General features: G+C 37.6%; 1 protein-coding gene across 6 annotated transcripts in view; it reads right to left on the reverse strand.

Moving 5' to 3' along the window:
- The window catches only part of prex1 (phosphatidylinositol-3,4,5-trisphosphate-dependent Rac exchange factor 1), a 145,993-nt gene that overhangs the window by 28,985 nt on the left and 103,433 nt on the right, over positions 1–13,575 (reverse strand). For all 6 annotated transcript variants that reach the window (XM_087264805.1, XM_087264804.1, XM_087264806.1 and 3 more), the window contains 7 exons: positions 9,988–10,136; positions 9,619–9,704; positions 6,444–6,583; positions 6,180–6,288; positions 4,246–4,427; positions 3,908–4,069; positions 2,727–2,937 (listed from right to left, as the gene is read on the reverse strand). In XM_087264805.1, coding sequence (XP_087120931.1) covers positions 2,727–2,937; positions 3,908–4,069; positions 4,246–4,427; positions 6,180–6,288; positions 6,444–6,583; positions 9,619–9,704; positions 9,988–10,136 — 1,039 coding nt within the window. The remainder of the gene's footprint in view (positions 1–2,726; positions 2,938–3,907; positions 4,070–4,245; positions 4,428–6,179; positions 6,289–6,443; positions 6,584–9,618; positions 9,705–9,987; positions 10,137–13,575) is intronic.

The raw sequence follows: 13,575 nt of genomic DNA on the forward strand, positions 1-13,575 counted from the left end.
TTATTGTTCATTTTTTCATTTTCTAAAAATTAGAACTGAATTAAGAAATAGTTTTGAAACAAATCTTTGCACTTAACAAACAAAATTAAATATGAAGCTAATGGATGTCTTTAATGGAGTGCTTACAACACCATTTTCTCATCCACGAAAGTAAAGGAGTAAAGAGTGAAAGTAAAGAGAAAGCAAAGAGGCTAAATGGAGGAGGCTCGTTCTTTATCCTCGCGCTGAAGACGGTTTGCTGAACTGTTTACTAAAGCATTTTGTTTTTCCCCTTACAAAGTCCACCATGTAAATAGCAAATGCACCTTGTTATGCTCAAAACACACCCATAACTCATTAAGAGAATAAGCACAACCCTGTTAGATCATCTGCCAGGGTGAAGAGCGTATTTTTTCGTCCTTAAAATAGCAAAAGTGGATTCAGACATGCCCTTAGTGCTTTTGCGCCATACGATCTAGACTGTACGCCTAGATTGTGAAAAAAACCAGCTCAAAGTTTGTAATAGTGTACATATTTACAGTACGTATATTTATTTACTAAAAAGCAATTACTGTCATACAATCAACATAAGTGTCATTTTTCATTTCAGATGTGGTGAATAAGCTGTAAGGTTTTTAAAGTAAGTATTTCAAAGATGATGTTTGATTTATTCTTATATGCAACATTAGGAGAATTACATCGCACTTTATATTAAGTGGCTTAAAATTGGTTGTGTATAATTCTTAGAATTGGGTTCAATCTTGCTTCAAATATATTCATCTGGAGTCTAAGGCAATAAGTTATTCTTTCCATCATAAATTTCAAAATTTTTTGATCCATTATTCATATGTAGGAGGGTCTCATCTGAGCCAGTTAGACGTAACACATTTTAGTGCTGCAGAAAACAACATTTAAAATTTTTATGGTGCTTTTTGAGGTGAGCTATAGGTAAGGTTAGGGTGTTTATAGGTAGGTTTAAGGGCAAGCTAAGGTTTAAGGGATGGGCGGTTTAAGGTTTAAGGGATAAATACATCAGTGTATTTATAAATCTGATTACAGAAAACAATAACAGATGTATTTAAATGCAGATAAAAATGTAACTAATGAAATTAAAATGCAGATAATCTCTAAAATACAATGCAAAAAACATGTATGTGCACAATCGGTACATTGTACCAAATTATTAATTTAAATGTAAGTACATAGTTATTAAGGCCACTTAATATTAATTGAGTTTGGATTTTATTCCATCAATGTTATGTAATAATGATCATTACACCCGAATACGCAATAATGATTGGCGTAAGATTAATGCATTTAAGTGTTATATTGCCGTCTAGAGACAAGCTCGGTAGGTTTGGACCTTCTGAGACTCAATAAAACAGAAGACCGAATGGTTGAAAAGCAGTGAGGCGTATTCATGCATGTGGTAAAGCCATGGACCATGAGACTTTAGGCCTACAGAGAAGAGTTGCAGAGGAATTTTAAACATCTCTGACCGTGAGACAACTGCAGAGCAGATGTGTAGCGGAGAGAGCAAAATAAAAAGCTCTCATGCTGTGGAGCATAAGGAACAAGGCATTATGTGGTTCTTTTCCCAGCTACACATGGTGGCTAGACAGTAAGTTGGGCTAGAGAAATCTGAGCAGGTGGAGCCAAAAATATAAGCCAGATGGAGCAGCCTCACCTCTTGTGGTCTGAGGGATGTCCTCTTGAATTTAGAATTTTCAATTTCAAATATATATATAGCTGTTGTGCAGTTGTATCATTTAGATATACTGCTGCTAATCATAAATGACAGCATTTTTCAAAAATATCTCACACCTGACTAAAAGTCACACCAGGTCAATTGTTGAGAGATAAAGCATATTAATGTTGTTTTTTAAATATAAGTTCCTTCAGAATTACTGTATGTTTACAGAATTGAAATGTTTACAGAATTACTGTAGAATATGATTAGCTCTCATTATTTTCAAATGATATTTATTTTCAGTTCAAAGCACGATCTTTAAATGTAAAATACTCAGAACAGAAAAGGAAATAAAAAAGTATAAAGCAAATAATGAACTATAATGGCATTTACTATATTTAATATTACACTAAAGCCTAAATTAAATCAGCAATAAATTAATTATTTTTTTAACAACATCTCCAACTCTGGAGTGCTGAGTTTACAAATCTATATATGACGGAAGAAGCTATGGTTTGCCTTCTTAAATAAAGCCTGAAGACTCATAAACAGTGATGATAAGAGTGAGATGCAGGCCTCGGGGAGTGGAAGACTGAAGGCCTGTGGGATTGAGGAGGATGACATCACTAAAAGCTGCTTGTTATGGCCTAATGGTGTCTTAATGGAGGTCTGATGGAGACACTTTAAAAAGGCTCTGGATCACTTTGGGAATAGAAGGCAATGCATTTTACGAGACCTAGGAGGTTTTCACCATAAAGCTTAATTACTCTTTTACAACTTTCAATGATTGTATTGTGGAGATTTGGTTTACTCAGCCCATAAGCTGATTCTACAGTGTAAATAATTCCTGAGGAAGTCATTTGGAGGGATTTTAACATGGTCATATTTAACTGAAATCAATTCTTAGACTTAAAAAAAAAATCTAGTCTATATAACTCATTTTGTTTAGATTTTATGAGAAGGAAAATTAATAAAACTCATTATAGAATAAAACAACAAATAAAAAAGCAGAGTATTGGAATCCCTTTAGTTATAAATTGCTACCATAACTATGCACCTTGGTCAGGATCAAGGCCGAAGAAGGAGTTCTTGCGTCCAAAGCGGATGCTAAAGGCCCGTCCTGCTGAGGAGGTATTTTTCGGGCAGGACACCTGCATCAGGTTAAGGTGACAGTTGGTGGGGACGAAGTCCATGCAGCCCAGAATGTGCGGTTTAGTGCTCGCCTGCTTAAACGTGGGCCAGGCCTTCGTCTGCAGTTCCTCTACAAACTGATGAGGACAGAATATAAAAGCACAATGAAATCATACTTAATATCTGTTAAATATTAGATTTTTAAAAACTGACATTAAATAAATTTAAAAAATATATATTTGTAGTTTATATAGTGTTCTCAAACTCTGTCCAGGATCCTGCAGATTTTAGCTCCAACTTGCCTCAACACACCTGCAAGGATGTTCCTAGAAAGCCTAGTAAGAGCTTGATTAGCTAGCCCAGGTGTGTCTGATTGGAGTAGGAGCTAAATTCTACAGGACACCGAACTTCCAGGACCGAGGTTGAAAATTCATGGTGTATATGAACCTAATGCTGGCTTCACACCAAATGTCAAGATACCACACCTATTGCTCCACTCACTCTAGTTTACTCACTGGATTTTTAACACATCTCATGAATGCTCGACTTGTGTAAAATAATTTTTTTACTTCGATGGAAAACACAACTAAGTCAAATATTCCATGAGTGTGGCATGCACAACACACATTTCACATCACCTGCACTGACTTTGAAAGAATTTACTCACATTAACCCTTAAATTGCATTTGTTAAACCCAGCATAAGGCCCTAATTTAGTCACAGTGAAGATATTTTAGATTTTTTGTAAGTAAACTACTTTGCAGAAAAGGTATGATACATTTGGTTAACTTTTAGCAAAGATCCAGAGGCTCATTAAGGCTCATTAATAAAAACATGAACGCATAGCAAAAGACCAGTTACAATAGCATTTGATCTGGTGACAAATATTTTAGGACTCGCTTTACAATGCATTAGCTATAAGGTGTCTAAAATTTTTTCCATTATTTACTATAGATAATTCTAACATAACACGATCTTAGTGGATAGCTCAAAAAAAAAAAAAAAAAAATTCTGTTATCAGATACTCACTCTTGATAATTTTTGATGATGCTTTCATTTTTTAGTTAACTATCCATTTAAATCTTAACAACAAGATGCATATCTCACCTGCTTATAGCTGCTAATGCGTTTATCTATGCTCTCCAGCTTGGTGTCACAGATGTTTCGAAACTCAAACTGTGGCATCGTCACAACCTTATCATTCAGAGCCATTAGCTGCCGACAGCTCTTCACAAACAGACTATCATCCTTCACAAAAGCTTTCAGTATCTGAAACACAGGAACAAACAATAGGTTAGATATATATACATATATACAAAGGTATTGCCTTCTTTGGATATCCATCTTAGAATTTTCTATATGTATATGCATAGGCAAAATAATGGATTGTCATAAACAAAATGCAAAAAATGACACATTTATTGTTTGACCCTGGTGTGTCTGACCTTTGCAGTAAGGTTGAAGCAGCCCTTGGGCTCCACCATCTTCTCCAGCACGCAGTGTTTGATGCCTGCAGGGCTGACATACTCATACACAACCCCATGTTCAACATGAACATTGTCTACATTCAGACTGACCAAAGGACCATCATCAGAGATGGACAACTGCTCCAGCCTTCTTACAGAGCCTAAAAAAACACAGGCATAAAGGATAAAGAATTTAACAGGAATACTGTACATCACATTACTTATATACAAAACATATATCAGGGTTTGTACCGGTTTCATCAAGTCAAATTTAGGACTTTTAAAGACCTTTTTAAGACGATTAAAATCAAAGGTCAGACTTAAACATGGCTAAACTCTAAGAATTATTTCTAATGGCCCAGTTAAAATATATTTTATTGTGGGAAGATAAACCAAATTGTGTTGTCGTGCGCGTACTGAAGAGCGGTGTTGTCGCGCGCGTACTGAAGAGCGGTGTTGTCGCGCGCGTACTGAAGAGCGGTGTTGTCGTGCGCGTACTGAAGAGCGGTGTTGTCGCGCGCATTCTGCTGATCAGCGGTGTTGTTGCGCACATACTAAAAAAAAAAGGGAGGGGGGGGGGGTTGCGCGCGTACTCAAGAGCGGTGTTGTAGCACACCTACTGAAGAGCGGTAGGATGGAGTGGGGCTGTGTCGCGGGGGCACTTTTGATCATTTTGGAACGGCACTTTGTATCCAAGACTAAAAAGGGCATGTGCACTGCACAGGTTGAGCCCTATGTGTGCACGTGCCTGTTGTGATGGAATGTTAGCAATTGGATGTTGGGTGTTTACATGGACATAGGAAAATTAAGACTTGTTTATAATGATTTATGACTTACAACACAATAATTCAGTGATTTTAAGAATTTTAAAGGCCTAAAATTTAAGACATTTTAAGACCCTGAGGATACCCTGATATATACATTTTGGGTCAAGCCTGAAACTATTTATACCACTGGGGTATGAATAACTTCGGATTTCAGACTTGACTGTACAAATTACTGCTCAAGAGTTTGGTTTGAGCACTATTTTTTACATAATTTTGTAAGCACCATAGACACTGAGGTAGACAAGCGACTAGATAGAAATTAGAAATACTGTAGGAAGCATTTTTATTCAATTAACAAACTAACAACAGTAAATAATATAAACAAAAGGAAAATTTGGTCCTCAGTGTTTAAGACATGGTTGTGGCCATTTACTGATATGGTAAAACCTCCAATATTGTGAAAAAGTGTTATATTTTGGAAATGTAAGATTAAAAAACAGCTGCTTGTTTTGTCATAAACTGAATACATTATATTATTTGAATACACTGAATTAATATATATGAATTTTCAACAGCAATAAATAATCAAGTGTCACATTATCATTAATGCTAATTCAGTTCTTGCAAAGAAATGAGTAAGAAACATTTCTTTTTGTCAATGTGTGCAGCTTGAATGAAAATGTATTAATATTATAAATGTATATTGTCAGTTTTTTAAGGATGAAAATACTGTGACAGTTCAATGTATGAAACTATTATTTATTTAAATTCACAAAATACGACATGGAAAAAGACTCTTTGGTCTTGGTAGGAGCTCATGAACTTGACAAAACCTTTCATTCAAAACAACACTAGATCTATTGTCCCCCTATTGTTCTGGAAACAATAATAAATTTTAAGGTACACCTGCCACACTGAGTTTTTTTTTTCCCAGCAAACAAACAAACAAACACGCACGCACGCACGCACGCACGCACGCACGCACGCACGCACGCACGCACGCACGCACGCACGCACGCACGCACGCACGCACGCACGCACACACACACACACACACACACACACACACACACACGCACGCACGCACGCACGCACACACGCACACACACACACACACACACACACACACACACACACACACACTACCTGTTCCATTAGTGCAGCCGTCTTCTGAATCTGAGCCATTCTCACAACCCCTAAAAGACATCTGCTCCTCCACATCCTCATACACTCTGTACGCCCACTGACCACAGCTCTGGGGCACAAGGAAAAAAAACAACAATATATCACAAAGAGAGGAAACAGGTACTATATAGGGTATCAGAAACAAACAACCCTTTGGATCACCATACGGGGTTCAACATATTGTGTAGAAACACAAAGCAGAGCAAATGCAGTGCTGATTCTCACAGTGTCTTGCTGCTCCAAAACAGGCTGATAGCCACTGAAGTGCTCCAGGACTTCCTGATAGCCGCTCTGGTTCATGTTGTTGCCGTTGACTTTAAGCACACACTGACCGGGCTGAAGACCTGCTGCTGCTGCCTCTGAGCCTGTATACACACAAAAATGATGCTTATAATGGGCAATGACCCTAAGTCAGTGTTTCTCAACCACATTCATGAAGGCCTACCAACACTGCATGTTTTAGATGTCTCCACTGTTCTCTAGGAAAGTAGTTGAGAAATACTGCCTTAAGTGATGCAAATGCATTTTTAATGACAAATGGTTAATAACGCTAGACATTCTATAAACGAAGACCCTCTTTCTATCTTGTAATAATGTGCATTTCAGTCATCTGATTGTAAATAGTTAGCAGACACGCCTAACCGTTTTTACTTGGTATTGTGTTTAGTGCATCCTGTTTGACCAGAGATTCATTCACACAGAATGAGTTTTTCCATGCCAATATTCCCCATTATTTTTATAAACAAGCACACTGGACAGCTGCGTCATGCTATCATCTCGCATTTTTGCAGTGGTTTCCACAATTTCAAGTTTTACACGCAGCACTGCCCATAAATGTCAGTTCCAAAGCAGTGGATCAATCAGAAGAACTTGGTGGGGCAAGCGGTGCAAGCTTCTGTTTACAGTAGAAGCTGACATGACAACTGTTTTATCTGAGGCAACATGGCAGAGGAGCCAATTCTTTAAAAACTGGTCCCAAGCACTGCATACTGTGGTTTTACTCACAAAGACACGTTCTGTGAGAATGGTCCCTTATTTTGTCAAGCTCAACATCACTTTTATAAGACAACCTCACACAAGTAGAATAAGCAGGAAAACAAACAAATGAAAAGGATGTGGGTCACAACCATGATTAGATCGTAATTCATCTGGTTTGGTAAAACACAGTGATGTGTTAATACCTTGTTTTGGTGCAATTTGTTGTCATTGGTGGTAGGTAGATCTACTACTAATGACGTACACTCTAATGAGAGCCAAAAAACATGTATTAGCAAAGTTTTTTACAGTCAACAGAATGTGGGCAGAATCAAAACAAAGTGTAATGAAAAATTATATTTACATCTTATTACACTAATATGTTTTACGTTTAAAACGCACAAGTTTCAGTACGGTTAAGCCATCCGTCCACACTACGCCAGAGTTTTCAAGTGCCGAAAACAGAGCTTTTTTAAAACGCTGAAGAGGCCATTTTCATTTTAAAACGCTGCTGCTCCGTGTTAGTGGGGAAAATGAAGACATCAGAAAACGGAGGCAGGGCTGTAGACATTCGCCTATGATTAGGGCTTTTTCCTCAATATTAAGTCGCCTTAACACACATTTCAGTCCTGCATCCTCTCCTTGTAAGTTGTGGAAAATATACTCCCGAGGATATGTCGGGTTAATTTTCAAAGGGAACTGTGTAATTTATAACCTTATTCACAATACCCAGGTTACACTTGTTTCACTTTCTAACAAAAAAAATAGTATAAGGAACTGCCTATTTTAATTTTGATATAAGCAACTTTACAGACACCAAAAATGTTGAGGCGTCGTGTAGCTGCATATTTATATGACCATTATCTTCACTGTATGCGTATTTATAACAAAACGGAGCCTATAACATAACTGCCTGCCTTCATTTTCATTGAAAATACGAAACATACCCTGTTTCTTTTGATGAATATCAGATTTAATGATCAATAATAACCATTATAAAAGTATAATAATATAGGAAATAAAGGCAAGCAATCAGTCAAATGTGCAGAATCAGTGTATGTGGTAACATAAATTAATATATTAACTTTGCACTCAGCCAATACAAGCTATGGGAGAACAAGTAATAGAATCAAAAGACCAGTCGGAGAATATGCAGTTAGATATGGACAAACAGATGAATTAAATATCAGGTATAACAAATATAGTGAGATTAGATCCTTGATGAACAGTCCGACGTGCACAGCTCTCATATGGATAGATTTGCTCAAAGCACACTGCATTGCATGCCAAAGTGTGTGTGTGTGTGGTCACGTGATGTGTGTTTTCAGTGGTGTAGTGTGGATGGAGAGTTGTTCAGAAACACTGGATGATGGATCATTTTTAATTTTAAAATGCTGTTTAACTAAAACTAAAATGTATTATAAACAGGGCATAAATCCAAACCAGTTTTGTGACCGATGTGATGTTGCATCAGTCCATCAAAGTTTGTTGTGCTTCAATAAATTTTAAATGCAATGTGGGTTTCTGCTTCTTTACTGCCCATGATTCTTTAATATCTACTGATGCTTTTATTCTTTACAGCGTGTAAAGTTTCTTTAGACTATAATAATCATATTTGAAACTAACAAAATAGTTATTTTACGAACTGTTCACTGAAATCATCTTTGAATAACCAATCATTCGATAACATTTAGTTTAGCTTTTTATAATGCATGTACTTACAGTTACCTGTCCTGATATGTCAGCTCAATGAAAAATGAAAGATAATAAATCTCATTATGCCTATGATGAGAGAGTGTGCAACAACAAAAAAATTTCGAGAGCCAAAAAAATAGCAGAGATGTATAGATTTGAATTGCATGATTTCGATGTCTTGCAGCAACAAAAAGATTTAAAATACAGGAAGAACATATAATTACTATATATATATATTAACGTGAAAATTTCACCTATTCTCACTTCTGCCTTTAATAGAGCACTTATTCTGGAATTTACACCCCCTGTATTCAGGGGCACTTGCAGTGATGAAAGCTCCCATAATGACAGATCATAAATCTCAGCTTTTGTCTAAGTGCCCTGAAGATGAGCTAACCGCTTTCACTTCAAAAGCTACTAGAATGTGCTTTTTTTCCAATCCAGAAACATGTGCAAGGACGCTGAGTTTGGGTTCAGTTGTTGAAGAGCTCCAGATGCCGATCACATGACCACGGCAGCCTGGTGTCACGAATTTGCTTCATTTGAAGGCTTTTTATAGTACATAACCATCTGTCTTGCAGGTTAGGAGGGAATGTGATACTTTCCTTATTTCAGAATGACGTGTGTGATTTTTTACGAAGAGAAAAAAAAGCTGAATGGGTCTGGCCATAATTATTTATGAACTTGATGATGTGCGGGTGTTTTTAGCTCATAAACAATGAGAACTCACCTTTCTTCACTGCATGAATGTGAGGTGGACAAGAACCAGAGAGAACAAACGGAAGGGTGCCATGAACATCTGGGATCTTTACAATCCTATTAGACACACAAACACACACACACAAGAACACAATATGCATTTTTTCCTCTCTGTGCTGTTAAGCAGAATATTTCTTTTCAGTGATATCTTTATTAGGGACACATTAAACTGTCTACATCAAAAACAATAAGTGCCCACAGCTGTTTAAACATTAATGCATTCTCTTTTGAAAGCAATGTTTTGTAGTGCAACTATAATACCAGTAGTGTCCATTTACACTGTACGTGGTTACATTTAACAGGTCTGTGTATCTGATTTCTTCCATGAACTTGGACTCACTCTTTGTTCTTGGTGGCCACCAGCAGTCTGAGTGAGCGGCGTATACAGAAAGACTGGTTGATCATGGTCTCCACTTCAGAAAAGGGCCTCAGGAACACCAGGTCCTCATTAATGGAGTAGATCTTTCTCCCCGGCTGCAGGCCTGCCATCTGCGCAAAAGGCAAAACATGGAAATGAACGGAATAAACATCAAGAATCCAGCTGACAAAAATCAACAACGAGAGGAAAGCAAATGAGGATGTCATTCATAACACTTTTCGTTGCTGTGCGTGAGCTTGGGGAAAAGAGATAAGTGATATGTTAATGAGGATTATTGGATGAATTGAGAGAAAACGCACCTTTATGGCAAGAGAGCTTTATATAGCTTAAAAGCTTTATAAGATGTAATCTGGACTTTCAGATCACCGGGCAGTTCATTTGATGGTGTGATTAAAAATGTGTGATTGTAAGGAAGAAAGGAAGGCAAGAATGAAGGAGCTATAGAAAAACAAGAGAAGAGGAAAAAAGAATAAAAAAGATTAATAAGATGAAAGATGGAAAAATAAAAAAGAAGGAAACAGCACAAAGAAAAGGAACAAAAAAGAAAAAAGAAAGGTAGGAATTAAGGAACTAAAAGTTTGGAATGAAAGAACAAAACACTTAAAGTTGACAGGATGGTAATGATGAAACAAGGGAGGAAAAAAGTGAAGAAGTTAGAAAATGAGAGGAAGCATGCGAGGAAGGAAGATCATGACGAAGGAAGTGAGGGAAGAATGTGAGTAAGAAAGTGAGAGAGGAAGGAAGAAAGGAAGGATGAACTTAAGGAAGAACATAAGGAAGTGAATAAGGAAGGAAGTGAGGGAGAAGCAAAGTGAAAAGTGAGTAAGGAAATGAGGAAAAAAGGAAAGAAATGAGGGAGGGAGGAAGGAAGAGTGGAAGAAAGGAAGGAGCATGTGAGGAAGGAAGGAAGGAAGTATGGAAGAAAGGACGGAAGAAAGGAAGGAAGCAAGTGAGGAAGGAAGGAAGGAAGGAAGGAGCAAAGGAAGGAAGAAAATTAGGGAGGAAGGAAGGACAATAGAAAGAAGGGAAGCACATGAGAAAGAAAGGAACAAAAGAACCACATGAAGAAGGAAGAAAGGAAAGAAGAAGGACGCGAGGAAGGAAGTGGAAGAAGAAAGTGAGGAAATAAGAAAGAAAATTAGAAAGAAAGGAAAGAAAGTAGGAAATGAGAGAGTAAGGTAGGAAAAAAGGAAGAAAGCATGTGAGAGAGAAAAGAAGTGAGGGAAGAAGAAAGAGAAAGAAAAAAGGAAGGAAGTAGGGAGAGAAGAATGGAAAAAGGAGGGAGAAAGAAGGGAAGGAAAGAAAGAAAGGAAGCATGTGAGTAAGGAAGGAAGGGAGGAAGGAAGGAAGGAAAGAAAAAAGGAAGGAAGCACATGAGGAGGGAAGTGGGTGAGGAAGAAAGTGAGAAAGGAAGGAAGGTAGAAAGGAAGGAAGGAAGGAAGGAAGGAAGGAAGGAAGGAAGGATGTGAGGAAGAAAAGAAGCAAAAGCATATAAGGAAAGCGCAAAAGACCTCATAAAAGACAGGAAAAAAGAAATAAATAAAAGTGGGAAGGAAGAAAAGAAAGGAGGATGAAAGCAGGAAAAGAATAAATGAAAGGTTATCGAAAGAAAAAAAACCTACACATTTGTAACAGAACTTTGTTAGCTGTAAGAAAGGAAGGAATAGAGGGATCAGCGAATAAATTTAAGCAAAAAGAAGGAAAGAGAGCATGAAAACAAGACAGAAAGGGCAAGTTTTGAAGAAGAAGAGAAGTGTGAGGACTCTGTGGAGAATATGATGGGACATGCTTAATTGCTTGTCCCACATCTCCAGAGAGCAGAGCTGTGAAGACCAAGGCAGTGGAATGAATTAAGCAAGCGTGTCCTGAACCCGACACGTCAGCTCATGACTGCAGATCTGAGCGTCCCGTGATGCAAATGTGTCAGGACACACAGCGGTTCTACTCATCTACTACAATAATCAACCAATACAATCACACTCCAGTCTTCTGCAGATGGTCCATTGAGCAGAAGTGTGACATTTTAACGTGGACAGAATGTCTCGTGTCAGGTCTAACACACACCAAGGGGATAAAACAAGTGGTGGTTTGGAACTTAACTATAAATATCTACCAATCTTTATCTATAAATATCTGGCAGAGCTGTACAGATCATGAACACAAATAACCCTCTGCACTCAAAATAACGCATCCAAGCTGAAGAGTCCTCCTCTAAATGATAGATAATGATCATCATTTATTCCCCAAGGGAAGACAAATCAGATTAGATCAGCACTGCACATCCAACTCAAGACCTGGTAAACAATCTCAGCTAGACTAGACACCAACAACAGACTTTCAGAGCTTGGCCTTCAACTGAGGTTTAAGATAGGTGACTATTTTATAAGAGAACTCCACACTGTAGACAAAAATAAATGGACATCTATCAGTTTGTATTACAGTGGAGCGTGGCAGAATTCAGGGATGCAGCACTTGCTCTATTTACTATATTCATATACACACTGGCCAATTTTTTAGGTACATCTTGCTAATACCCGATTGTAGATCTTTTGCCTTCAGATCTCCGTTGTTCCACAAGATGGTAGAAATATTCCTCAGTAGTTTTGTCTCATGATAGAATTACAGATTTGCTGGCTACTCATGCATGATGGGTGTTCTGTTGATTTGTCCTACCTCCCATTCAAAAAGTAGATAGCACAATTCAATAACACAATATGCTACCCGACAGATTTTGCTACCTGTTTAAATTTTAATGTAGATTAGTGTGATATGAAGCTTTAATATTGCTCTTACCTACCTAATCCCTAACCCAAACTATTCAAACACAGTGTTGGTAGCACTGTAATATGACGGGTAGGATAGGGGAATTTCCCATTCCAGCTCAACCCAAAAGTCCTCTATTGGATTCAGATCTGGTGACCTTGGAAGCTTGGAGAAGTTCAATAAACCAGTTTGAGCTGTTTAAAGCTGTATCATGGAGGGCTGTTCTGGAAGTTGTCATCACATAAGTTGCACTGTAGTCATAGGAGGATCGAGATCTACAAAGTGCGTCAAGAAAGACTACCTGACTCCAATAAAGAGGGAGACGGGAGGGGGGGGCAAGCGTGCTTTGGTCCGGTTCAAGGCAGCTGTACACAGTGCGAGTATGCACTAATATGTTCATTCTTTATCCAGTGGCAACAACAAGCCATTTTCACCCACTGAACTGCCACTCACTGGATATCTTATAATTTAACACCCGTCTATGTAAATCCTATAGACCAGTGGTTCTCAAACTTTTTTCACCAAGTACCACCTCAGAAAAAAATTGTCTCTCCAAGTACCACCATATAAACGATATTGAAATACAGTAGCGTAGTAGGCCTAATTAAGCGAATACAGCTTTGCACAGATTAATTCATATTATTATGAAATTGTATTATTTGCAGCAACTTTAAACATTATATATAGTTTGAACATTAACACTGTACTGTGCTTACAGGTAAAAAAAAAGATTAAATAAAATGTCAACATTTAAATTCTGATGTGCTTTTAAAAGTTAATTATCAG

This window comes from Danio rerio, chromosome 8 (genome assembly GCF_052040795.2).
Source record: "Danio rerio strain M-AB ecotype USA chromosome 8, GRCz13ab, whole genome shotgun sequence".
Lineage (NCBI taxonomy): Eukaryota > Metazoa > Chordata > Actinopteri > Cypriniformes > Danionidae > Danio > Danio rerio.